Source organism: Schistocerca cancellata, chromosome 3, assembly GCF_023864275.1.
Source record: "Schistocerca cancellata isolate TAMUIC-IGC-003103 chromosome 3, iqSchCanc2.1, whole genome shotgun sequence".
NCBI lineage: Eukaryota > Metazoa > Arthropoda > Insecta > Orthoptera > Acrididae > Schistocerca > Schistocerca cancellata.
In genome coordinates, this window is record NC_064628.1 from 398,209,453 (window position 1) to 398,237,129 (window position 27,677).

At 42.6% G+C, this 27,677-nt stretch overlaps 2 protein-coding genes across 2 annotated transcripts in view; one reads left to right on the forward strand and one right to left on the reverse strand.

Annotated features, from left to right (window-relative positions):
- Positions 1-27,677, reverse strand: part of LOC126175133 (uncharacterized) — a 338,937-nt gene that overhangs the window by 214,857 nt on the left and 96,403 nt on the right. The gene's annotated exons all lie outside the window — the stretch shown is intronic.
- LOC126175134 (aspartate aminotransferase, cytoplasmic-like) overlaps positions 23,252-27,677 on the forward strand; it is a 75,199-nt gene continuing 70,773 nt past the window's right edge. Inside the window, exon 1 of the mRNA XM_049921689.1 lies at positions 23,252-23,459. Coding sequence (XP_049777646.1) covers positions 23,276-23,459 — 184 coding nt within the window. The 5' untranslated portion in view covers positions 23,252-23,275. The remainder of the gene's footprint in view (positions 23,460-27,677) is intronic.

The following is a 27,677-nucleotide window of genomic DNA, read 5'->3' on the forward strand; positions in this document are numbered from 1 at the left end:
GGAGCGGAAAGACTTACCTTAGGGGGAAAAAAGGACGGGTACACACTCGCACACACACACATATCCATCCACACAATGTAACCATAAGTACAAATTCATTTTTGCTGTGAATGTAAAATGAGTCTTTCCAAACTGAGAAAGTTTCTCTTTGACAACTCATATTCTGTAGAAGATTTTCTATTATTGTAGTGTGTGAAAGGTGACACACACACACAAACACACACACACACACACACACTTAAAAATGTTCAGAATGTAACCATAAGTACAAATTCATTTTTGCTGTGAATGTAAAATGAGTCTTTCCATATCATCACAAATTAGTGTGCAAAATGATCCATGGAACACAAAACTAACTAACTCCACCATGCTACTGTGTTTTTCTGCAGGCAGGTGGTACATTCAAATCCAACAAATCTTCACTTAGCCAATTTTCATTAGCAAATCATACAATGTTCTTGTTCTTTCTTACAAGAATACTCACAAATTCAATATAAACAAACTGAGAGGGTAGCTGTCAACAAATTTTTGGGTGTGCATATTCACAAAAATTTTGATTGTGAAGCCAACATCATATAGCTCACTAAGTACATAAGATCTACCTTCTTTGCATTACATGCAACTGGTAGTATATATAGTAGTCACTGTAGAAGAATTGTCTAGTTTGTATACTTCCTTTCTGCTATTACCTATGGTCTCAGCTTCTGGGGCCATAATAACACAAATTTGAAAACAATCTTCACTATAAAAAATGAACTTTTAGAATAATTAAAAACAATTCAATGATAACACCCTCCAAACAATTATTTCAACAGCTAGATATTCTAACCTTGACATGCCTGTTTATAACAAAGTGTAATTAATACAAAAAAGGTATAGTGACAGTTTCAAAACCAAGTCAGATCTTCATTCTTATAATACGAGTACAAGTATGTGCTTTGACGTCCATATAAAAGCAAAAACAAGTCTTTGAAACAAAAACAAACATTGAGTGTATTAGATGCTACAACCAACTTGTGGCACAGATAAAAGAAATAAAAAAACTGTCTTCATTAAAGGAAACAGTTCCAGTATTCAAATTTTTAATGACTAACTGCTGCTGTAGTGTAAATGAATAGCAGCGACAAACTTGTAGCCAATAACTATATTCATTTACAATACACCAATAAGGCTTTTAATCAAGTGCTTGCTACAATGTGAATGTATTTTTTGAACAAAAGTGTTACAACTCCGACTTTATTTGTATGTAAGTATCAGCTATGTATGAGGGTTGTCCAGAAAGCAAGTTCCAATCGGTCGCTAAATGGAAACCATACTGAAAATCAGAAACATTTTATTTGCAAGAGTTAGCTACACTTTCCAGATACTTCTCTACATAGTCGCCACTCCGACTTAGACATTTGTCGGAGCGTTATACCAAATTTCCAACACCATCGTCATAGAAGGCAACTGCCTGTGCTTTCCGATAATTCTCTACACTGGTCTATAGCGTGTAGCCTGTGCCCAAGTGTTGTCTTCGTATCCAGCGTTTCATGTGAAAGAGATGATACTCAGGACAAGTCAATTAGGGCTGTGTTGCGGGTGATCGAACACTTCCCATCGGAAAGGCAGCAGGAGTGTCTTCACTGCCCCTGAGAATTGCCATGAAGAAGGAAGTGCGTGGCAGTTGTGTTAGGTGGGCTGCATTCATTAAGGCGTAGCCTCTCAGCGGGCCCTCCTACTTGGCGCGAAACATCGTTATTGTAGGCACCTTTACTTGCTCACAGTGCGCTCACAACTGAAAAGAGCATCTTGATGCGATCGACGCTCATACTAAAAACACTACCCAACACATCTGTGCAAAGCTTCTTCGAGTTTTAACTGTGGTGCCCATTTCGCGACTGATTGGACAACCCTCGTATTACATACAAAATATGTCTTTCCGTTGGGCACTGCACACACTTGTGTTATGCAAGGTACTGTACACCCTTGTACTTTTTATGCTATGTATTTTCTGGGAAAATCTATTCAGCTTATAGTGTCTCTAGCTAAATAAACTACTATTACTACTATTGCTACTACTACTACTACTACTACTACTACTACTACTACTATTAATGTTTAACATTGCATGCTATTAGGCGAAGTGTAGGAAATGGGCACAATAAACAGAAGGAAATTATTGAGTGCAGTGGAGGTCTTGTTATAGTGTATGGGAATAATTATAGCACACAAGATGTCATTATCTTCAACTGACGCACATGTACATTACCATGAGGGGTGAGGTACACGTTCGACAGGCGTTTCATAGGACGTGGAGGACGTATAAATTGGCCAGCCCGTTCTCCTGATCTTACACCTCTGGACTTCTTTCTGTGTGGTACGTTAAAGGAAAATGTGTACCGTGATGTGCCTACAACCCCAGAGGATATGAAACAACGTATTGTGGCAGCCTGCGGCAACATTACACCAGATGTACTGCGGCGTGTATGACATTCATTACGCCAGAGATTGAAATTGTGTGCAGCAAATGATGGCCACCACATTGAACGTCTATTGGCCTGACATGTCGGGACACACACTATTCCACTCCGTAATTGAAAACGGAAACCACGTGTGTACGTGTACCTCACACCTCATGGTAATGTACATGTGCCTCAGTGAAAAAGACCAATAAAAAGGTGTTAGCATGTGGACGTAATGTGCTGTTCCAGTCTCTTCTGTACCTAAGGACTATCACCGTTCCCTTTGGATTCCTACGTAATTCGGTGCTCTCCGATAGACACGATCGAACAGCGGAGGAGTGGTACTCAAGTGTCAACTTTAGGTTACAATATCTCCGGATGTAATTAACATTTTACAATGCAACAAACGGCACTGATTACGTATTTGTTTATATGTTCAGATGTGCTAAGAAAACTAACGGGGTTCCATTTAAAAAAAACGTAGGTTTGTGTTAAAAAACATACTTCCGTGCATTTTTTTATGGTTTGTATTAACCAATTACACTAGCCCCTCTCCTCACGTTCGGTCTGTGGAATCGATTCGTCAGTATTTGATGTGGTTTACGAAATATATCCAGCGGTAACGTTAGGTGACACACCCTGTATAACTAATATGTCTGTGCTGGCCGGGGTGGCCAAGCGGTTCTAGGCGCTACAGTCTGGAGCCGCGCGACCGCTACGGTCGCAGGTTCGAATCTTGCCTAGGGCATGGATGTAGGTGCTGTCCTTAGGCTAGTTAGGTCTAAGTAGTTCTATGTTCTAGGGGACTGACCTCAGATGTTAAGTCCCATAGTGCTCAGAGCCATTTGAACCATTTTAATATGTCTGTAAATTTGTAAATTATGTAAACATTTTTTTGTGTTCGTATATATAAAGTGACGTGTAACTGTCATAAGATTAATTATATGGGGAGGTTTTATGAAATTGAACTTACAGTAATATCTAGGTAGAGCTCGACAAAAATACAGCAGCTTGGTGGAGATACTGGAACTGCACATAAAAAGTTAAGTCTGTAGCAAAGAACCCAAGAGCGAGCTGCTGACCTGATTGCAGGTAGAGGGCAGCCTTTTGTTCGCTGTTCGCTGTAGCACTCAGAGGTTGGGGGAGGGGGGGAGGAGGGGGCGGGGGATAGTCCATCGCCCCGGAAGCTTTCTACGCCAGGGAGGGATCCCCAGCACTCAGTTTGACAGCAGAGAGGGTGGACCGAAGAGGGAAAAATCCCCGCTTCTGCCCGGGATTAGACCTGTGGCTTCCAACACTAGAGTTTAGAGCTGGAAAAAAGTGCAGGTGATTCCTGTATATAAGAAGGGTAAAAGAACAGATCCGTAAAATTACAGACCAATATCCCTAATTTCGGTTTGCTGTAGAATCCTTGAACATATTCTTAGTTCGAATATAATAAATTTTCTTGAGACAGAGAAGCTTATGTCTGCGGATGAGCTTGGTGCGAAACTCAGTTTGACCTTTTCTCACATGATATACTGCGAACTATGGATGACGGGCAAAGGGCAGATCTTATATTTTTAGATTTCCGGAAAGCTTTTGACACTGTGCCCCAAACGAAGGAACAAGAAGATCGAATAAGATCACAGATATGTGAGTGGCTCGAAGACTTCTTAAGTAATAGAACCCAGTATGTTGTCCTCGACGGCGAGTGTTCATCAGAGACAAGGGTATCGTAAGGAGGGCCCCAGGGAAGTGTAATAGGACAACTGTTGTTCTCTATATACGAGGGCTGTCCAGAAAGTAAGTTCCGATTGATCGCGAAATGAAAACCACAGTGAAAATCAGAAATGTTTTATTTGTAACACTTAGCTACACCTTCCAGCTACTTCTCTATGTAGTCGCCGTTCTGACTTAGACATTTATTGTAGCGTTGTACCAACTTTCCAATACCCTCATCATACAAGGCAGCCGCCAGTGCTTTCCGCCAGTTCTCTACGCTGGTCTAAAGCTCGTTGTCTGTGCCAAAATGTTGTCTTCATAGCCAGCGGTTCGTTTGAGCAGAGATGAAACACAGTGGGAGACAATTACGGGCTGTATTGAGGGTAATCAAACATTTCCAATTGAAACGTTGCAGGAACATCTTCATTGCCCCTGCAGAATGCGGCTGAGAATTGTCTTGAACAAGAAACTACACGACAGTTATGTAATGTTGGCTGCATAGCTCCAAGGGAAATTTCTCACCAGGCCCTCGTACTTGGCAGGAGACACTATTTTCTAGACATTTTTACGAGCTCACTGTGAGCTCAGGAATGAAAAGAACGGCAGAATTCTACCTAGGGTCACACTAGAGACACTGCCCAACACATCTTTGCAAAGCTTTGTCGGATTTTCATAGTCGTTTCCATTTTGCGACCGATCGGAACGTACTTTCTGGACAGCCCTCGTACATAAATGATTTGGCGGACGGGGTGACCAACAATCTGCGGTTGTTTGCTGATGATGCCGTGGTGTACGGTAAGGTGTCGAAGTTGAGTGACTGTAGGAAAATACAAGACGACTTGGACAAAATTGCTAGTTGCTGTGATGAATGGCGGCTAGCTGTAAATGTGGGAAAATGTAAGTTAAGCCGGATGAGTATGAAGATCAAACATGCAATGTTCGAACACAGTATTACTAGTGTCCTGCTTGACGCAGTGAGGTCTTTTAAATATCTGGGCATAATGTTGCAGAGCGATATGAGGTGGAACGAGCATTTGAGGACTGTGGTAGGAAGGGCGAATGGTCGACTTCGGCTTATTAGGACAATTTTAGGAAAAAGTGATTGACCTATAAAAGAAGCCTGCACATAGGACGCTGGTGCGACCTGTTCTTGAGTACTGCTTGAGTGTTTGCGATTCGAACCAGGTCTCAATGAAGGAAAACATCGAAGCAGTTCAGAAGCGGGCCGCTAGATTTGTTACCCGTAGGTTCGAATAACACGTAAGTGTTAGGAGATGTTTCGGGAACTCAAATGGGAATCCCTGGAGGGAAGACGACGCTGTTTTCGAGGAACACTATTGAGGAAATTCAGAAAACCGGCATTTCAAGCTGACTGCCGAGTGATTCTTCTCCGCCGACATACATTGTGCGTAAGGACCACAAAGATAAGATACGTGAAATTAGGGCTCATACGGAGGCATATAAATAGTCGTTTTTCCCTCCCTCTGTTTGCGAGTAGAACAGGAAAGGAAATGACTAGTAGTTGTACAGGGTATTCTCCGCCACGCGCCGTATGGCGGCTTGTTCAGTATCTATGTAGATGTTGATGAACCCGCTTTTATTTTCATTTTGGTGGTTATTGTTCTCGGCATTTGATCTGGGCAGACGTCACAGGACACATTTTCAAGTTGATCACTGAATACTTGTCAGTTTTCTTATTACAGAGGGCAGTCAGCCCTGTGACCGGAAACCCTGAGTTACCCAGCAGGCATCCGCTAGACCACTTTGGCTGCTGAAATCCCATGTAACGCAGAGGTTTTCAAAACAGTGCACTTCAAGAAATGGAAAAGCTTGGTGTACTTTGACTACAGCAGAAATTAGTCGGTGACCTATGCCCATATCCCTCTCGTGGTTTACGTGAATCTGACTGGTTACTTTTTTTTAGTGTCAAACAAAACACAACACATCAGTTTGCTACGAGAGAAAATAACGGCGGTCCAAGCCCTAGACACCAATGTACTACACATAAACTGCCTGTGTCAGAGGTGCAGAAATCTTTTTGTTGCTGCATCTTCGAAGTCCAACTGTACATTCCTCACCGGTCAAACTCACCCGATCGTACCTGCAAGACAGCTACCACCATGTCGCACTGCAGCACATAAACTCAGGGAACGAATGTGTTACGACAGTACCCAAGTACTGTGGGGTAAACTGGTACACTTGTAAATCAATCACAGACAAATCTGCTAAAAGCGTAATACATTGTCGAGGTCCAACGTCCTCCAATATCGTAGGTGTACATTCGTTACAGCAGTTGCACAAAGTCACAAATACTTCGACCAGAATCCACAGTGCTCACGCGAACGTAGCATTTTACTCTAGCTCCGACAGGATCCATACGCAAGAGAGAGTTACTTGCAACATAATGCAAATTACTAATCTGTCACAGTTTAAAACCCGTACCTGCCAAACGGATCTTGCTACCACACCACCAGGATAGTATAGAAAATGCTGGCACTTTCTCAACAAACAAAAAATAACAAAATTCTCTCCCTGTCGCGACCAAATAATCATCAGCGACACCGAGGCAGTAAACACTGGTATAGTAAGGACGTCCATCTTACATACTGTAGACAAATTGTAGTAACGGCGCCGCGACTGGGGTAAGCTTTGCGCAATGTCTTACATCGTCTTAAGTGTGCGAATTTGTCAAAAATCGAAAACTACATGTAATCAGCAAATAAATTAACTTACCACTCGACTTGACTTGCAAATACATTCTTTATCTAATATGCGCAAAGCCAAAGAGTATTTTTCCATAACTTTGGAGCTGCCTCTTGGAACATGTCCAACTGCTTCAGGCTTCCGTCGCGTTATCCTGAACAATGGCGGATCCTCCCCATTACTGCCCGTCCTGGGTGACGACGACGCCACACTATCATCCTTAAGACCTGCTAATGTATTTGTTTATTAGAATACCTTCCGTCAATCGCTTCATGTGATCCACTCACAGAATCGTATCTGCCAGAATCTTGTCTATCTTCTAGCAATTACAATTCGTAACTTTATCATGTCCTACTTTACCTCTGTCCTTTTACGAGACTTTAGACTCTTCCGGCCGCTTGGAATGAAAGAAAGTGTGTCCTATGCTGCAAATTTTCAAACTATTTTAACTTAGGACCGAGTTCGCATCCATCCGCCCGCCTTCGAAACTTTCCCGACACCATGGCTTCACCCTTGTCCCATCGACTTGAGTTATCGCGGCCAACAGCACCCAATTCTGCGGTAATGTCAGAGTCTGCTCGCATCTGTCACTCACGAATTTAGATCAATCAGCTCAATTAAAACTTGAATTGTAAGTAGGCTCTTTAGGTTTTTATGTTGGTAACGCCACGTAGCGCGCTGTATGAAAATCACTGACTGTGCTGTGTGCAGTCTGTGGCTGGTTTGCATTGTTGGAATATTTGCTATTGTACTGCTGGGCAGTTGGATGTGAACAGCGCGTAGCGTTGCGCAATTGCAGGTGAATTGCCAGTAGTGGTGGATGTGGGGAGAGAGATCGCAGAATTTTGAGAGCGGACGATCTTGGACGTGTGTCCATCAGAAAGAGTAAATTTGTAATACTGTATATCATGAACTGATATATATATATATATATATATATATATATATATATATATGTGTGTGTGTGTGTGTGTGTGTGTGTGTGTGTGTGTATGATGACTTTTGAATATTATTAAGGTAAATACATTGTTTGTTCTCTATCAAAATCCTTCATTTGCTGACTATGGCTATCAGTAGTTAGTGCCTTCAGTAGTTACAATCTTTTATTTAGCTGGCAGTATTGGCGCTCGCTGTACTGCAGTAGTTCGAGTAACGAAGATTTTTGTGAGGTAATTGTTTATGAAAGGTATAGGTTATTGTTAGTCAGGGACATTATTTTGTAGGGATTTTTGAAAGTCAGCTTGCGTTGCGCTAAAAATATTGTGTGTCAGTTTAGTGTTGATCAGAATAAGTAAAGAGAGAAATGTCTGAGTACGTTCAGTTCTGCTCAGCTGTTTGAAAATCAAATAACGTAAGAGGTTTATCAGCACAGGAATTCATTAATTTTTCTAAGGGGATGTTTCAGAATGTCTCGTGATTCGCAACTCGGATCACTCTGATGTTTTTTCCACAATTATTATAATAAAATTCTCTATACATCTAGAAACGATTATACGTCCTCTGTTATTTCTTTCATTATTTTCATTTATCCAGCTATGGATGAGGGGCACAGTGAGAATTTACACTGGACAAACATACCACTGCCACGTCTTATGTCTCAACTAGAGGCGGTCTGTGTGATTCAAATGTTTGGGAGGAATAATGACTAGAAATGTTAAGAAATGTAGGAATGCGTTTTCGGTTACCAAGAGAGTCAGGATATTAATTCCAGAGTATATGAGTACTCTGCATCAAATATTCAGCTCTGAGGACGAAATGGTGAGGCACAAGTGGATAAAATGGAAAATCATTGCGCAGTGCACATTAGACCAAAGTGCTCTGAGCAAGGTTGTGAGTGGTAGAGAAGATCCATCGTGGTTCAATAGCTGTGACAGAAAGTTGCTAGACTTAACCGAAGTCAAAGCCTGGTTGTCAAAACAAAAGCTGAACGAAGTCAACACCCACATCAGAAGAGCAATGTGAGTAGCCATCAGTGCATTCAAAAGTAAAATTTGTACCTGATCTAACTACTAATCCTAAGAAGGTTTCGTCTTATGTAAAGTCGGTAAGCGAATCGAAATAATCTCTTCAGTTTCTCAATGACCATATTGGCTCTGAATCCGATCTTCGGAAATTGTTACCCTACGAAAGATCGTAAAACTGTTCTTCCTTTCACACAATGCAGGAAAGCTTCTTGGCAGATATTAAGATAAGTGACTGAGGAGCAGGAAATCAACTACAACCGATCAACATTGGAAAGAAATCTCGAGTGGATGAGACACCTACAAAATTCTGCAGAGATTGTGAGAAAGAAGGCACTCCCCTTCTAGCAATAGTTTATCGTAGTTCGCTGGAGCAACGAAGGGTACCAAACGATTGGAAAAAAATCGCATCACTCCTTGTAAGAGGTCCGAGCAGATGTAATTTCGATGAATTGCTCATGCGCTGCCTGCGATATGCAAGGTCTCTGACCAGAGAGCAGTGCAGTAGGAACTGTGTAGCTGTAGCAGTAAGTTGTTGCTAGTCTGGAGTCTGCTCTGGCCTGGTATGGTGTATCGTGCTGGCTGGTCGGTCGCGGTGCAGCGATGCCGGAACCTGAGTATTATTGTATAAGGTAAAAAGAAGCCTCTCGCATATGTAGTAATGTTATCTCAAGTCGCATGTAAATGTTTTAAAACTCTCGTAATAATAATCTTCCTCATAAAAAAAGTAACTTTTAACAACCATTCAGTTCAATTTAAAGAATTTACTAATTTCTCCCATCCATGACCATCCCGATTATTGCAATAGAAAAATCAGTAGCTCCCTTTCATAAATGACAGATAGGTCGGCCAGCATTGCACAGAGCTGTGCCGGAAAAATTTATTGTAAGAGCAGAGGTAAGAATTTTTCCTTTTTTCATTCAGAATGATCTTTCAGGGCCATGACGCAGCACTGCTGTCGTCGAAAATTTACCAGGTTAAATTCACAGTGAATTATTGAAAAGTCATAAGTGAGCGACAATTTAATTGAGAGGTTACTTACATTGTTTTATTACCAGGTTACTGAATTTATTTTTTTATTGGGATGTTACACTGAATGTGAACGACATAATTATAATTTTTACTGTTGAGAGGTTTAGGAATTTTTCTGTTGTGAGGTTATGCTAAATGTGAATGAATTTTGAGCTTAGATTAAATCAGAAAGAATTTTGTGTTGAGGTTAATGTGAAAAGAATTTTGTAGGGAGGCTGCAAATGAGAAAGAATTTTGTTTTGAGGTTACACTAAAATTAGAATCTTATCCATAATATTTATTTTTATTTTGTGGGGAGGTTACACTAAATTAGAATCATTATCCATAATATATAGTTTTATTTTGTGGGGAGGTTACATCCTGTTTACCAGAAGAGTCACTGGGCAAGATGCACATACTGAAAGGCCTATATCAGTGACATCAATTTGTTGTAGAATTACACGACATATTTTACGCACATGTATTACAACGTTTTTTAAGAACGAAACTCCCCTCGATGAAACTAACACAGATTCCGCAATGAGAGACCGTGCGAAACAGAGCAGAATGTTCCAATCCGACGTACCGAAACCTACCCTAAAATTTTTCACACTGGAAGAATACGCAGAATGAAATGCACCGTCAAATTTTTAGCTGTTAAGGCACACTGCAGGTAAAAAACGTCAAATTCACTCGTTTTTCACACTGGAAGAATATGCAGAAAGAAATGCACCCCCAAAATTTTTAGCTGTTAAGGCACTCTGCAGGTAAAAAATGTCAAATTTACTCGTTTTTGCCGTACGAAGAGCCACTTATAACAGTGTTTTCAACTATTTGTACAGCCATTCCTGGCTAACAGGCGGATCGGTCAATGCACAGATGCAGCGAGGACAAGAGAACATAACGCCACGTAGCCCAGTGTGCGATTTGTGCTTTTACCAGTGTGGGGGGGAGGGGGGGGGGGGGAATGTCTTAGGGGCTTAGTACAATTATATATGTTACTAGCTTTGACCGTGGCGTTACCAATGGTTAAACAGTTATTTATAAATAGATGTTAATGCCGAAACTCACTACTCACGAGTATGCACCATCAGAAAAGCCATCCCTTGTTACATCTTTAAAACTATATTATAGGTGAAGCTTATTTACAAAAGTCATCTACATACAGGTACACGACGGGAATTCAAAAAGTAAAGGCACATTTGTGAAAAGCTGTACTTATTCTGATGATAGAAAACTGAAACATGCGTTATTTTTCTACGTAACCATCCTGGACTTCAATGCAGTTTTCCCAACGTTTTACGAGTTTTTTTATTTCATCAGAAAATACGTTCATCGGTTGCATCTGTAACCAGTTTTGCACAGCAGCAATGACGTCTTCATCACTTTCAAATCTTCTTCCCTGTAGTGCTTCCGTTAAGGGTCCAAACATGTGAAAATCGCTTGTTGCCAGGTCTGGACTGTATGGTGGATGTTCCAGCACCTCGAATCTCAGCTCCTTTATTGCGTCGGCTGTCCGTTTGGCAGAATCTGGGCGAGCGTTATCTTGCTGCAGGATGACACCTCTTCATAGTTTTCCACGACGTTTGGATCTGATTGAAGGTTTTAGTTTCGTACGCAACACATCACATCCACCATACAATACAGACCTGGCTTAGAAAGCCTCGTTTACGCTGGGGCGACGTCTTGCAACATTGTGGCATGCAGCGGCGTGCGTCGTCTTGTCATTTAGTTCTAAATGTTTCGAAATGTTACCTACTACATAACACTTTTTCAAAATTAATAAGCGAACATATTAATAGTAAGACTGTATTAAAAACTTTCAGTGTTCGGCTCCACAAATTTAAATTATATGTAAAGTTTTACTCCAGTGCATGGGAAATAAACATCCCAGGTTGGGATGCATAAACTAAAACCAGAGGAGGGGATGGTCTGATGCAGAGGAGGGGAAATCCCCCCCCATCCCCCCCTGCAAATCGCACACTGACGTAGCCCCAAGACCAAATTGCACAGGCGCGGAATTTAAGCACTTAAACAGTACCAAAAATGCCCCAGATCATTAATTTTTTTGAATAACTGGCAGTTCATATCAACGGCTAAACGGTCACGGACTTAATTGTTACCCAACAGACTTAGTAGTGGAAAGAAAATCTAGGCAGTGTATGATGTTACACTAGAGACGACTTTCGTCAACTGGTTCTTTAATCTGTTGACATGAAATATTTTATAATAATTCTCGTACCACAGTTGTTATTAATAATTTTTCAATAATGTATGTTTTGCTAACAATGAAACAGTTCCATAATTATTCCCTGCAGTCGTAACAAAAATGTGAAGTGTGTGTTGGATGACGAAAACAAGCATTTTCCTTAGACTCTGCACACCTGATGAAAAAAAAAAAAATTAATGCATTCAGGCACTTCACAGCAATTACTAGTTGTCTTTTGACAATGGAGATACTATCGAAAACAATGCTGCCAAACAGAGTTACTAAACACAGCCTTCCGAAATGTCTTCACAAAAGAAGACGAAATAAATATTCCAGAATTCGAATCGAGAACAGCTGCCAACGTGAGTAACGTAGAAATAAATATCCTCGGAGTAGTGAAGCAACATAAATCACTTAATAAAAGCAAGTCTTCTGGTCCAGACTGTATACCAATTAGGTTCCTTTCGGAGTATGCTGATGCATTAGCTCCATACTTAACAATCATATATAACAGTTCGCTCGACGAAAGATCCGTACGCAAAGAATGAAAAGTTCCACCGGTCACACCAATATTCAAGAAAGGTAGTAGGAGAAATCCACTAAATTACAGACCCATATCGTTAACGTCGATATGCAGCAGGATTTTAGAACATATATTCTGTTCGAACATTATGAATTATCTCGAAGAAAACGGTCTATTGACACACAGTCAACATGGGTTTAGAAAACATCGTTCCTCTGAAACACAACTAGCTCTTTATTCACATGAAGTGTTGAGTGCTATTTACAAGGGATTTCACATCGATTCGGTATTTCTGGATTTCCGGAAGGCTTTTGACTCTGTACCACACAGGTGGCTCGTAGTGAAATTGCATGCTTATGGAATATCGTCTCAGTTATGTGACTGGATTTTTGATTTACTGTCAGAGAGGTCACAGTTCGTAGTAACTGACGGAAAGTCATCGAGTAAAACAGAAGCGATTTCTGGCGTCCCCCATGGTAGTGTTTTAGGCCCTTTGTGGTCCTTATCTATATTAACGATTCTGGAGACAATCTGAGCAGCCGTCTTCGGATATTTGTAGATGACGCTGTCGTTTATCGACTATTAAAGGCATCAGAAGACCAAAACAAACTGCAAAACGATTTAGAAAAGATATCTGAATGGTGCGAAGATTGGCAGTTGACCCTAAATAACTAAAAGTGTGAGGTCATCCACATGAGTGCTAAAAGGAACTCGTTAAACTTCGGTTACACGATGAATCAGTCTAATCTAAAAGCCGTAAATTCAACTAAATACCTGGGTATTACAATTACGACCAACTTAAATAGGAAGAAACACATAGAAAATGTTGTGGGGAAAGCTAACCAAAGACTGCGTTTTATTGGCAGGACACTTAGAAAATGTAACAGATCTACTAAGGAGGCTGCCTACACTACGCTTGTCCGTTCTCTTTGAGAATACTGCTGCGCAGTGTGGGATTCTTACCAGATAGGACTGATGGAATACATTGAAAAAGTTCAAAGAAAGTCAGTACGTTTTCGAAATTTGGGAGAGAGTGTCACAGAAATGATTCAGGGTTTGGGCTGGACATCATATTTCGTTGCAACGGAATCTTCTCACGAAATTCCAATCACCAACTTTATCCTCCGAAAGCGAAAATATTTTGTTGACACCGACCTACATAGGGAGGAACGATCACCAAGATAATAAGGGAAATCAGAGCTCGTACGGAAAGATACAGGTGTTCATTCTTTCCACGCGCTATACGAGATTGGAATAATAGAGAAATGTGAAGGTGGTTCGATGAACCCTCTGCCAAGCACTTAAATGTGATTTGCGAGTATCCATGAAGATGTAGATGTAGAATAGGGATCGAGGAAGAAATGTTGATGGTCGTTGTTCTGCATATTGTGCTGTGTACCATTTGCTTTGTTGATGACATTTGTAAAACACGGAAATGCAAGCTGGCAATGCAGAAATGACTGAAGTATAACAATACTTTATGCTGATAAACATGAAATGACAAAGAGCTCTCGGAAATTACGTTGTCCGACAGTTTACTGAATAAATACTTTGCACTGTCGAAAAATTTGTTTGTTGAGAGTCTGTATCACACTATTAGTTTTGGGTGGAATCCAAATTATATTAACAGTATTTTCGTCGTCCTCCTAAAGACAGAAGTGTTGTTATGTCCAGGCCAAGAGTCTAACAAAAGGAATGAATTGTTTTCTGCATCTGGTAAGAAGATGTTTCAGATGTAATACTTAAACTTATCCTCTCCAGTATTTCCAGATTGCTTTTTTAAAATTTTGATCCCATTTTTCCTCAAGGATTCTGAAGAAAGATATTAAGCTGTGGAAACAGTAATCCACTGATAATTACCACTGGAACTGTTGTCTACGAATGTGTCATGGCATTTATCGACCGCAAAACGATTCCGTGTTTTTTCGCTCGAAATTATAAAGTGTGGTTTGCATGCAGTTCTTGCACCAAACCTATTGGCTTAATGCACAGCATTTTAGGGGATAACAAGAAACTTGGTATTAAATCACATACTAATTTCTCTATAGTATTACCTATGAATGACATCTCTCCAACACATTTACTTGAAGTAAACTTCGTAATTTTGCGACTTCCTTGACCATACAGTTTCCGGAATCTATTTAACTAGATCGAAGACACCTGTAAATCAGTAATGTTCACCTCAATTTCAAGTCGGAGGGCCCAATCTTATAGATTTCTCTTGCTAACTGGTGCAATGACTCTTACGAGCAGTGCTAAGTCTTTCGAACATTTTTTGCTTTCATACTTTTGCGAGTTTCATTTTGGCACATATTTCGTAGCTCATATGAATCTTTCTCCCGTTTATACAATTCACGTTCAGATTTTGTGTAACGAAACTGGTTTTGCACACTGTTCAGCTAGAAGCATTTTTCCCCTGCTTCATTTAACCAGAAAATTTGCAGCCTTCTTTTTATCACTGAGAGCTATTATTGTAACGGAATCTTTGGGCTAGAAAGATACTGTTTTTGTTCTAGACTTTAATTAGCAAAACAACCATCGTTCGAACCAGCAGTCACGAAGTCGTCAGAATTACACTCCTGGAAATTGAAATAAGAACACCGTTAATTCATTGTCCCAGGAAGGGGAAACTTCATTGACACATTCCTGGGGTCAGATACATCACATGATCACACTGACAGAACCACAGGCACATAGACACAGGCAACAGAGCATGCACAATGTCGGCACTAGTACAGTGTATATCCACCTTTCGCAGCAATGCAGGCTGCTATTCTCCCATGGAGACGATCGTAGAGATGCTGGATGTAGTCCTGTGGAACGGCTTGCCATGCCATTTCCACCTGGCGCCTCAGTTGGACCAGCGTTCGTGCTGGACGTGCAGACCGCGTGAGACGACGCTTCATCCAGTCCCAAACATGCTCAATGGGGGACAGATCCGGAGATCTTGCTGGCCACGGTAGTTGACTTACACCTTCTAGAGCACGTTGGGTGGCACGCGATACATGCGGACGTGCATTGTCCTGTTGGAACAGCAAGTTCCCTTGCCGGTCTAGGAATGGTAGAACGATGGGTTCGATGACGGTTTGGATGTACCGTGCACTATTCAGTGTCCCCTCGACGATCACCAGTGGTGTACGGCCAGTGTAGGAGATCGCTCCCCACACCATGATGCCGGGTGTTGGCCTATGTGCCTCGGTCGTATGCAGTCCTGATTGTGGCGCTCACCTGCACGGCGCCAAACACGCATACGACCATCATTGGCACCAAGGCAGAAGCGACTCTCATCGCTGAAGACGACACGTCTCCATTCGTCCCTCCATTCACGCCTGTCGCGACACCACTGGAGGCGGGCTGCACGATGTTGGGGCGTGAGCGGAAGACGGCCTAACGGTGTGCGGGACCGTAGCCCAGCTTCATGGAGACGGTTGCGAATGGTCCTCGCCGATACCCCAGGAGCAACAGTGTCCCTAATTTGCTGGGAAGTGGCGGTGCGGTCCCCTACGGCACTGCGTAGGATCCTACGGTCTTGGCGTGCATCCGTGCGTCGCTGCAGTCCGGTCCCAGGTCGACGGGCACGTGCACCTTCCGCCGACCACTGGCGACAATATCGATGTACTGTGGAGACCTCACGCCCCACGTGTTGAGCAATTCGGCGGTACGTCCACCCGGCCTCCCGCATGCTCACTATACGCCCTCGCTCAAAGTCCGTCAACTGCACATACGGTTCACGTCCACGCTGTCGCGGCATGCTACCAGTGTTAAAGACTGCGATGGAGCTCCGTATGCCACGGCAAACTGGCTGACACTGACGGCGGCGGTGCACAAATGCTGCGCAGCTAGCGCCATTCGACGGCCAACACCGCGGTTCCTGGTGTGTCCGCTGTGCCGTGCGTGTGATCATTGCTTGTACAGCCCTCTCGCAGTGTCCGGAGCAAGTATGGTGGGTCTGACACACCGGTGTCAATGTGTTCTTTTTTCCATTTCCAGGAGTGTATTTCCCAGTTCTTCTAATGTTTCCTCAATTTCTAAAGAAATGCCGACGTCACCGAAATGAATGTCCGAGAAATGAACAACTAAATAAAGGATATGCAGGTCTTCAGGAGAAGTAGGTGATTTTGATTGGTACCACACTCTTCATATTTCATCTTTGCAAGCTCCTAAACATTAATTGGGTTCCACTTTACTGTGGAACTCCGAAACCTGCACAAATCAGATGCTATTAGCAATCATAGACGAAGGAACCACAAAGAAAATTAATTCAGTTTCATCTCCATTGATAACACTTAGCCATATCACAAAGGCAACTGTTAATTATTATGGATATTAAATGAGTTGCAAATTCGAGCGAATAGTGACTGTGAACAGTTGCGTCAGAGACAGTATTAACGGAAACTGAAATTCGCTTAACAAATTACGACTGCTTTGTGGCGTGTTGTCTGTATACCGATACACCGTCAACCGAGGCTATGGGCCGGCCGGGTTGCACGTGTGTTGTCTGCTACAGTTACGGTAGGGATGTACATTTCTCCAGCCGCCTAGTGAGCTTCGAATTTGGCTGTTGTCAACTTAAAAAAAAAAAATGCTTGTAATGTATCTTAGCAGCTAAAATTTTGAAACTGTGTTTCTTTCAGTGTGTTCTTTATCAATAAAATATTTCAGGGCAGGTTTCGACATGTCGTATTGGACCACTCCATGACAAGCTCGCTCCCTTCGTCCATGAGATCCAGACCTCCATAGACAACGTCGTCCAGGTTTATGACGTACTCTTCGCGATGAGAAGATCAGAGACTGGAACTCTTACGGAGGTTTATCGCCAAGCATTCTTACCATGCGCCATTCGCGATGGAGTGGTCAGTTATAATGGTGCTAGAAGTACGCTCCGCCACACTCCTTAAGGTAGCCTACGCAGTTTAGATGTACAGGTATGAGGTGTTTCCAAAAAGCAACGAGAATTTTGTAATCATGCATGTTGTATCAGTTCGATTCGCGTAATTTTGTTGTTCTTATTGTCGGTAAACATGTATGAAATGTATTTTGCATGTCGGATATTTGGTCTATTGTCACCTGTCAAAAAGGTTGCATGAGTTTTGGTAGTATCTGCAAATATTTTTGTGTATAGAGGTGGATCAGGGAATTTGTATTAAATTTTGTTATAAGAACGGAATAAATTGCAGTAAAGTTTTAGAAAATATTAAATATTGCGTTTGGCGACTCCGCTAGGAGGAACCGAGCGAGGTGGTGGAGTGATTGTCACACTAGGCTCGCATCAGGAAGGACGACGGTTCAAATACGCGTCCGGTCATCCAGATTTAGGTTTTCAGTGATTTCCCGAAACCGACTCAGGTAAATGCTGGGATGATTTTTTGAAAGGACATAGCCGATACCCTTCTCCATTCTTGAAACAATCCGAGCCTGTGATCCATCTCTCATTACCTAGATGTCGATGGGACATTAAACACTAATCATCCTTCGTTTTTTTTCTATGGGAAAGCGTAGGATTACGAGTGGTGTAAGCATTTTGAATCAGCCCATGAATACGTTGAAGATGACGAAAGACGAGCGTCCTGGCCGCCACTACACAGCATCAACTGATGAAATCACGCAGAAACCGTAAGGAATCATCATGAACGATCGCCTTGAAAGAGGCTTGTTCAACTCTCTTTTCATATACATGTTATTTATCATACTTTATTTAACTTGGAACCAGTCTGACAGCTTAGTCTTCCGCTACCTTTTACAATACTTCTGTCCTGTGCTTGAGGAAAGAATTCGTACGGACAAGTTTGTTTTTTTGTGTCTCGCATCATCAACCTTTTTCCTCTTCCTAATTCACATCACGAATAAACTCTGTAGTGGGTGGAAAATTGAGTGCGCATATGTACCGGTAGAAATTAGAGTAGTTCCTTTCCCTCTGTGTAAAGTCATGGAAATTTTCCACTGAGTCCTGTTCAGACACGCCCTGTAACCTGGCATGACGTAGTGCAACGAACATGCTTTTTTTTAGCGTTTTCGGACCGGGCAAACACTCGCCATCTCTATTATCAGTTTTTCGATTCACACAACACTCACTCGCCGTGATAAAAAAGGAAAAAAATGGCACACCTCGGCGACTACAGGCCAGCGGTTAGAAAGTTTTCCGGACACTCACTGCGATCTATGCAACTATCGCGCTTTACTCGAGCTCATAACCAAGAACTGTATTCGAGAAGAACCACATTTCTGTTCTAAAAGTTTTTCAGTATTATAATGTGGACTTTTGTGTTACCATTGGTCCCGGCGGAGGTTCGAGTCCTCCCTCGGGCATGGTGTCCTTAGGATACTTTAGGTTAAGTAGTGTGTAAGCTTAGGGACGGATGACCATAGCAGTTAAGTCCCATAAGATTTCACACACATTTGAACATTTTGTGTTACCATTCTCTTCTATCTGATGCTGAACGCGTTTCCGTTTGTAAATTGGTGCACACTTGTGTTGTGCGGAGTGATTACTGACTAATTTTTTTTAATGAACCATGAGTGCGACCTTCATACTGACTTATCTTTGTGTGAATTTCTCAATTCTTTCTATTTACTGATCATCTTCAGCGAATTGTCTGTAACTTCAGTTTTCAATTTTAATTATTCTAGTGGCCGAGCGGTTCTAGGCGCTTCAGTCTGCAACCGCGCGACCGCTACGGTCGCAGGTTCGATTCCTGCCTCGGGCATGTATGTGTGTGATGTCCTTAGGTTAGTTAGGTTTAAGTAGTTCTAAGTCCTAGGGGACTGATGACCTCAGATGTTAAGTCCCATAGTGCTCAGAACCATTTGAACCATTTAATTATTCTAATTGTGTTTCACGTTCGTGTGTGACAATTCGGGCTAAACTTGTACATCTGTGGCAACCGAGTACCACACGAATCAGAGTAGGGGAGTTTCGCTAGAAGACAGGTTAAATGAACAATTTTTAACTCACTGAGTAGAACAAATATCCACACATATGCTCAGGTTTATGGGTACTGAACTTCGTCGATTTTCTTGTACGTTTCGGCTTGGCTTTCGATCTGTTGCCCATTCACTCTAGACACACCTAACTGCGTTACACCCAACCACGTGAGCAGAACTAATACCTGTGTGGCTGGGAATGACACAGTAGACTTTGGTTTATTGATATAACTGACGTTTACGAAGTGTAGCGGACTTGGATTCCTATCTCATTAGATCCCCTCCTGCGACTGTAACACATGTTGATATCAGTACATGGTGGAGTTTCTCCGGTGGTTTTATGTCGGTTCCTAATGTCTAGACTCCTTATTTCTTTCCGCAGATTCACGTGTTGTTGTTATAGATAAAGATTGTCAGTAGAAACCTCCCCTACATCTTAAGGAACCAGGATGATTAAGTGTTGTTTCTGCATGCATGGTATTTGGTGTGAGACTGAAGGGCTTTTCTAGCAGTAAATGCCCATTTTATAGAATACGAGTCACTTCTTCTCTCAGCCCCAGTCATGAGTCTGCGTATTTCTGTTTCCTTTTTGAGATCGTTAATAGAAAGAATACTCTAATTAGGAAATCTGTGGCAAACATGTAACGAAACAGCCTCCGTGCATTGTTGTGTCGAAGTCCAGGACTTAATTCCGTTCCGCTTTTGATTAATCTACAGGGTCATAAAACAAATTTCAGCCGGAATTCGCACGACACCGCACTTGGTGGAACTGAAGCTTAGAAATGCCAGTTACCCCAATTTGCAAGGGTCATAAAACTCTTCAAAATTCCTTGATATATGGCGAAAGGGATGCCCCAGAGAATAATATCTAAATACTAACAAGAATCAGGAGTTCAAATAACAAAATAACAAGCGTATGGACCCGTTTTAGCCTGATCACAATCAGGGAAGTCGATGATGATGTTGGCCTATCAATTAGTTTATGCCATGGAATTTTTCGGATGTTTTGTGTATGGAATAAGTGACTGCAAAATCTTTCCGAAAATTGTTGAATTTCGAACAAAAGTAGTGACGACTACAAGTAGTTCAGCAGTCGTTAGTTCTAGTCAACAACGATGCAGAACCATTAAAACGTGTCATAACAGGTGATGAGACATGTGTTTGCAGATTCGTCGAAACTAAACCTCCATCGTAGCAGTGAAAACATTCTGGATCTCCAAGAGCGATAAAGCTCGCGAAGTGCGATCAAACGTGGAAGTTATGCTCACTGTGTTCTTCGATTTTTAGCAGTATACTGTGTTTGTGCGTGCGTGTGTGTGAATTCCTAAGGGACCAAACTGCTGAAATCATCGGTCCCTAGACGTACACACTACTTAAACTAACTAATGCTAAGAACAACACACACAGCCATGCCCGAGGGAGGACTCGGACCTCCGACGGGAGGGGCCGCGCAATCCGTGACATGGCGCCTTAAACCGAGCGGCCACTCCGTGCGGGTACAGTGTACCAAGGATTCTTGTCACAAGATCGAATGATTAATAAGGATTAGTACTTTCATGTTGAACGTCACTGCCCGAAGCAATCCTAATAAAAGCTCGAATTTGTGGGGAAACATTTCATGGCTTTTAGCACCACGATGATGCACCTGCTTGCACTTCTTTGCTTGTTTGTGAATGTTTGGTCAAAAACAATGTCGTTGTCATGCCCAGTCTCCATATTCGCCAGACACGGCGCTATGTGACTTTCTCCTATTCCAAAAAATAAAGGAAGCCGTAAAATGGTTCAAATGGCTCTGAGCACTATGGGACTTAACATCTGAAGTCGTCAGTCCCCTAGAACTTAGAACTATTTAAACCTAACTAACCTAAGGACATCACACACATCCATGCCCGGGGCAGGATTCGAACCTGCAACCGTAGCAGTCGCGCGGTTCCGTACTGAAGCGCCTAGAACCACTCGGCCACCACGGCCGGCCGAAGCCGTAAAGGGTCGAGGTTTTACAAGCGCTGACGAGATTGAAAACACATTGCTGACGGGTCCCAAAGAGCAAGTTTCGGTTCCAGAAGTGTTGCGGAGCAAGGAAAAAGCGCTGGCAAAAGTGTATGATATCTAATGGGGACTAGTTTACAAGAGATAGCATTTATATCGAGGAATAAACAAAACTTTTTCCAAAAAAAGGAATGATTCCCATTGCTTTTGGAACACATGTCGCGTATGTAAAAATATGAATTGGAATGACACATGGACACCGTTGAAGGTAATGGTAATAACAGGCTACGGTTCGCTGCTGGGATCTTAGGTAAAGATATTGCAGACAAAGCGGTTGCACAGATCATACCTGAATGCTGCTGAAGGGATTGAGACCAGCATCAGGTTGCACCGAGAGGGTACATCGAATGTAGTGGTGTATATATACACTATAAAAGGCGGTGTGAATGATCACTAGCTTGTTTGACTAGCGAAATAATGAAAAAATCGTAAGTGTCTGACTCTCAAAGAAAGACACAGTGTACCTCATCAGAACGTGCTTAGAAAACTCCGAGAACTGTTCTTAGGGCACAAACTGATAACATTCTTCAATCCTTTGCTATCGACCCCGCCCACATGTCTCAGACAAAATTAGGCATATGGCTGCTCGTATACAGAGGTGTTGAGTGGTACTTAAGTAAATAAATTAGTGAAATCAAGGTGAAGTAGAAAGTAGAATATAAATGAAAAACTTGGTTTAGTTTAGAGAGTTACATACTGGCAAACAGAGAGCAGAACAGAAGAGACAATGACCGTGAAGTCAGCAAGTTCCACATAAGCGGGATGAAGATCTGACAGCCGAAGACTGGCAGGCGGGAGTCCGTTGTTCGAGTCCGGGACACTGGCCTTCCCCCGCCGCGCCGCTCCGCTGGCCGACGCACAACACACGCGGCCGCTTAGAGAAGAGAAACACTAGGACGCCACATCCAAGGTATCACCATCCGATGCACGACTTCGCTCGCAATAATTAAACGGGCCACCTCACGCTGCGCGTCTCCAGTCAGCTGGGCCAGACGGCGACTCGAGATACACACCGCTACGCGTCATCAGACGCCGCCGCCGCCGCCCGCTGCCGCAGCAGAAGGCTACGCAAACGACACAGCTGCCGTTCTCTGAACCAGAACATCCAGTAAGATACAGTTGTACGAGACTTTCAATAAAAGTTATCTTATGTAAAAATGCTGTTTCATTCTACCTCATACCCGAGCCAAGGAAGAACCCACCCTGCCCACATGTTGTTAAGAGAGAAAAATTGATTAATTTAATATTTTCACCCTGACAGAATGCTTTAGAATGCTCATCCTGACAATTGACAGCATCAAAAGAGAAAACCCAGTTACATTTAGTGACAGAAGTGTTACATTTATTACCAGAACTGTTACAGAGGCATACAAGCAGTCGTTCGTCTCACAGTACATCCAGCTGTGACTGGAACAAGGAGAAACCTCAATATACGATACAATAGGAAGTACCCTCTGCCACACACTTAACAGCGGTGTATAGATGTAGATGTAGGAGGCCAGTGCAACGATAAACAGGGTTGATGTTAAGTGCTGTAGATGTGACGGCAATGTGACGAGTGTCTCCCTTGTTGCGTAACGCATTCAAACGTCGTTGTTTTGCAGCAGTGTAATCTCTCCGGCTTGTCTGCGTCTCTTCCTCTAAGCTTGGGCGGTGACGACGTACGAGCGCTCCCGAACAGTAACGAATCCTCTCTTGTTTACGTATGACGTAATGTGCACGGGTCAGCGCCGGCAGTCGTGGAAAAGCCATGAGGCGGGCAGCTTCGCTCATTCCCCGGAGCCTGCGGACGCAGCTGTCTCGCGCCATGGCCACGAACGCCGAGGGGTCCGTGTTCGACCCCGTGCAAGCTGCGCCCCCTCTGGAACTGTGGAAAGTGAGGACGGGGTTCGCGCAGGACACGAGCGAGAACAAAGTCGATCTCGGCATCGGAGGTATTTCTTTTTTAACTTTAATGTCACTCGCGTCTGCTGTGCGTACCACGCAGCCATAGCTTCATATAACATTAATAAAACATCTGATGTCCGCAGCTCGTGGTCTTGCGGTAGCGTTCTCGCTTCCCGTGCACGGGGTCCTGGGTTCGATTCGCGGCGGGGTCAGGGATTATCTCTGCCTCGTGATGACTGGGTGTTGTGTGTTCTTCATCATCATTGACTCGCAAGTCGCCGAAGAGGCGTCAACTAAAAAGGACTTGCAATACGGTGGCCGAACTTCCCCGCATGGGGCCTCCTGGCCAACAATACCATACGATCATTTCATTTTTTCAGTACATCTGATGATTACAACAAATTTATGTCAGCACATACAGAATACACAGCACCTGAGAATTGTGTAGATGCCTACATGTTGCAGTCTCTTAAAAAAACCAGTTTTAAATTGTTATACAACAGCCCTCAAGCGCAAATCAATTTCTGAAATATTTTGAAAACATTTTTTTTTTATCTTATCACTGAAAAATGTCAATTGATTCCGAATAATAAGAAATGTGAGGTATTTCACGTGAGTTTTAAAAAGCATTCGATAAATTTCCATTACACAATAAATCATACAAATCTGAACGCTGTCAATTCAACTAAATACCTGGGGATCAGAATAACGAGCAACTTAAGTCGGAACGATCACATAGCAAATGTTACGGAGAAAGCGAACCAACGACTGCGTTTTATTGACAGAACACTTGAATATGCAACACGTCTACTAAAGAGACTGTATGCATTACGCCAGCTCCTCCTCTACTAGAATACTGTTGTGCAGTAAGCCTAGTTTACACGACGACATTGGGTTGCGCCACCAAATGGTTTCATATTCCACTGTAGACACGGCGAAACCAGTATACACTTCAGTTTCGTCGTTTTGTGGGTTCCTGAGTTGTGTCTGAAACGAAAGTTTTGGCAGCTGCACGTCGCACAAGTTGTGATTGAGTTAAAGCTTGTTGCGTGGAATCGCTGCATAAGAAAAATATAAGAAATGTGTTTCGATTCGTGACTGGATGAAGAAAAGACGTCAGAGCGATTGCTTAGCATCCTTGCTGAAATAATTTGTAATGGAAGACCCAAGAAGTTCTTTTACCTATCTTAGAATGTCACCAGAACTGTTACCGTTTCTTCTAAATAGAGTTAATTATGCGATAAGTAATAAAGATATTGTAATGCATGAAGCACTGTCGCCAGAACTGAAGTTACATATCACATTGCATGCACTCAGCATGCTATAAGATGCTGTTTTAGTTGGGGATGACGCTTTTTCATTAATACCAATGATTATTAACAGTAATAATTGTTAACATTAACAGCAGTAATTATTCGAAGCAGGCCGCATAAAGAAGAGGACGGTTTTCAAACGAATCCCTTGAAGTGGCAATATTTCAAAATTCCAACATTTGTGAATGGGGAGCAATGCTGCGACATTTTAAATACATGAATATTGAATAAAGAATTTAGCTTCTTGATTTTTGTAGCCTTCCATCCTGTTAACAATGTTCCTTAAAAAAAAGTGGGCTAACTCGAACGATAGGATTTAATCTTGTAGACAAGAGCACTTCTACAGCTAGAATTACATTACTTGTATTTTTCTTAATTCAAGTTGTAAATGTGCTCCTAATTCAATAAATTTTGCCCTGCAGCTAAGATACTCTCAAACTAAGTTCTGATCACACATGATGGTCTCAGCGGCATCAATATGTTGCTTATTTTTGTAACCAGCATCACTGAAATCAAATGGTTCAAATGGCTCTGAGCACTATGGGACTTAACATCTGAGGTTATCAGTCCCCTAGAACTTAGAACTACTTAAACCTAACTAACCTAAGGACATCACACACATCCATGCCCGAAGCAGGATTCGAACCTGCGACCGTAGCGGTCGCGCGGTTCCAGACTGAAGCGCCTAGAACCACTCGGCCACACCGGCCGGCTCACTGAAATCCCACAAACAGTTATGCAAATCATAGATATCCAAAAATTGAACATCATTCTCCGTTCTCCACTTCATATTTCAGTTTGTCTACACTCTACGAACACACATAACCACAAAACTCATGCAACTAGTGTCGCCAAAGTTGGAACACGCCGAAAGTGTTGTTTCACCGACGAGTTGTGCAAACGCGCAGCGCGCAAATGCGCAGTGGCCGGTAGTGCAGTTGCCTGCAACCTAGTGTCGTGTAAACTAGGCTGTATGGGATCCTTACCAGGTAGGATGGACGGAGGATATCTAAAAAGTTCAAAGAAGTGCTGCACGTTTTGTATTATCGTGAAATAGGGGGGAGAGTGTCACTGAAATGATACAGGATTTGGGGTGGACATCATTAAAACAAAGGCGTTTTTTGTTGCGGCGCGATCTTCCCACGAAATTTCAGTCGCCAACTTTCTCTTACGGATACGAGAATATTTCGTTGACGCCCACCTACACAGACAGAAATGCTTAACGTAATACAATAAGAGAAATCAGCGCTCATACCGAAGGTCTTTCCTGCTCGTTTTTTTTGGGCCCTGTTCGAGATTGGAACGGTAGAGAAATAGTTTGAAGGTGGTTCAATGGACCTTCTGCCAGACACTTAAGTGTGAATTGCAGATCAGTTACGTAGATACAGATGTACCTTGCCGTTACTGGTGTCAAATATTTTGTTCAGTAATTTTAGCATGCAAGTTTTCGGCAATAATTGGTAAATCACGGCGTTTTACATTCAACAATTGATCATTCAACACGGTGTAGCTGTATGACGATGAACAAAATGTTCGAAATCGGTAATAAGTATAGCGAGAGACGAGAAAATAGTTTGGAAATGTTTGATGAGTTGGTTTGTGGATGGTAGCTGCTATAAAACGTTTTATAATACAATTGTGGAACCGTAAACATGGCATCTACTAACAAAATAGCTGTAGTCCACAATTAGTTTGTAAAAGTGAGTTCGGGAGCACCACAAGTTCGTGTTATACAGTGTGTTTCAGGAGGATTAGTAAATATGCCATGTAACATGTGTCAATTTTTATTGAGTACAGAGATAAGGCTGTTAGTATGTGACCCAAACAAACTTAAACAAAGGCAAATGAGGACGTTCACGCTTAATTTTCTTCCGGGGAATATCAGGTTTAGACGAAGTCTCTCCCGGCGACTGCAATGTGCAGGAGCCGCGTCATGCTGAATGAACTTACGTATTCTTGTTGCCAAAGGAATCTGTTCCAATAATGCTGGAAGCTCATTTTCAAGCAAGTGTAGATAACGGGGCCTGTAAGACGATGCGGTAACACATCAGGCCCAGCCAACTCACTGCGTATCAAGCCACACCACACAGTTACAGAGAAGCGTTCTTGAAAATGCGTGTCCACAGTGGCATGTGAGTTTTCTTCAGGCCACTAATGTGAATACGAGTTTCATTGATGTCGTCCTGAGTGAAAGTGGCTTCATCAGTTAAGAGGAAAAATGTGATTACCTGGCGATTTTCAAGTCTCCAATGACAAAATTCGAATCGTCTATCTTTATCTCCTGTTCGAAGGTGTCGGATAAGTTGTAATTGATACTGATGGAACACGTGCATAGGTAATGTCCGCCATACTTCTGTACACTATGTGATCAAAAGTATCCGGACATCTGGCTGAAAATGACTTACAAGTTCGTGGTACCCTCCATCGGTAATGCTGGAATTCAGTATGGTGTTGGCCCACCCTTAGCCTTGATGACAGCTTCCACTCTCGCAGGCATACGTCCAATCAGGTGCTGGAAGGTTTCTTGGGGAATGGCAGCCCATTCTTCGCGGAGTGCTGCACTGAGGAGAGGTATCGATGTCGTTAGGTGAGGCCTGGCACGAAGTCGGCGTTCCCAAACATCCCAGAGGTGTTCTATAGGGTTCAGGTCAGGACTCTGTGCGGGCTAGTCCATTACAGGGATGTTATTGCCGTGTAACCACTCCGCCACAGGCCGTGCATTATGAACAGGTACTCGATCATGTTGATAGATGCAATCGCCATCCCCAAATGCCTCTTCAACAGTGGAAAGCAAGAAGGTACCTAAAACATCAAGTAGGCCTGTGCAGTGATAGTGCCACGCAAAACAACAAGGGGTGCAAGCCCCTCCTTGAAAAACATGACCACACCATACCACCACCGCCTCCGAATTTTACTGTTGGCACTATACACGCTGGCAGATGACGTTCACCG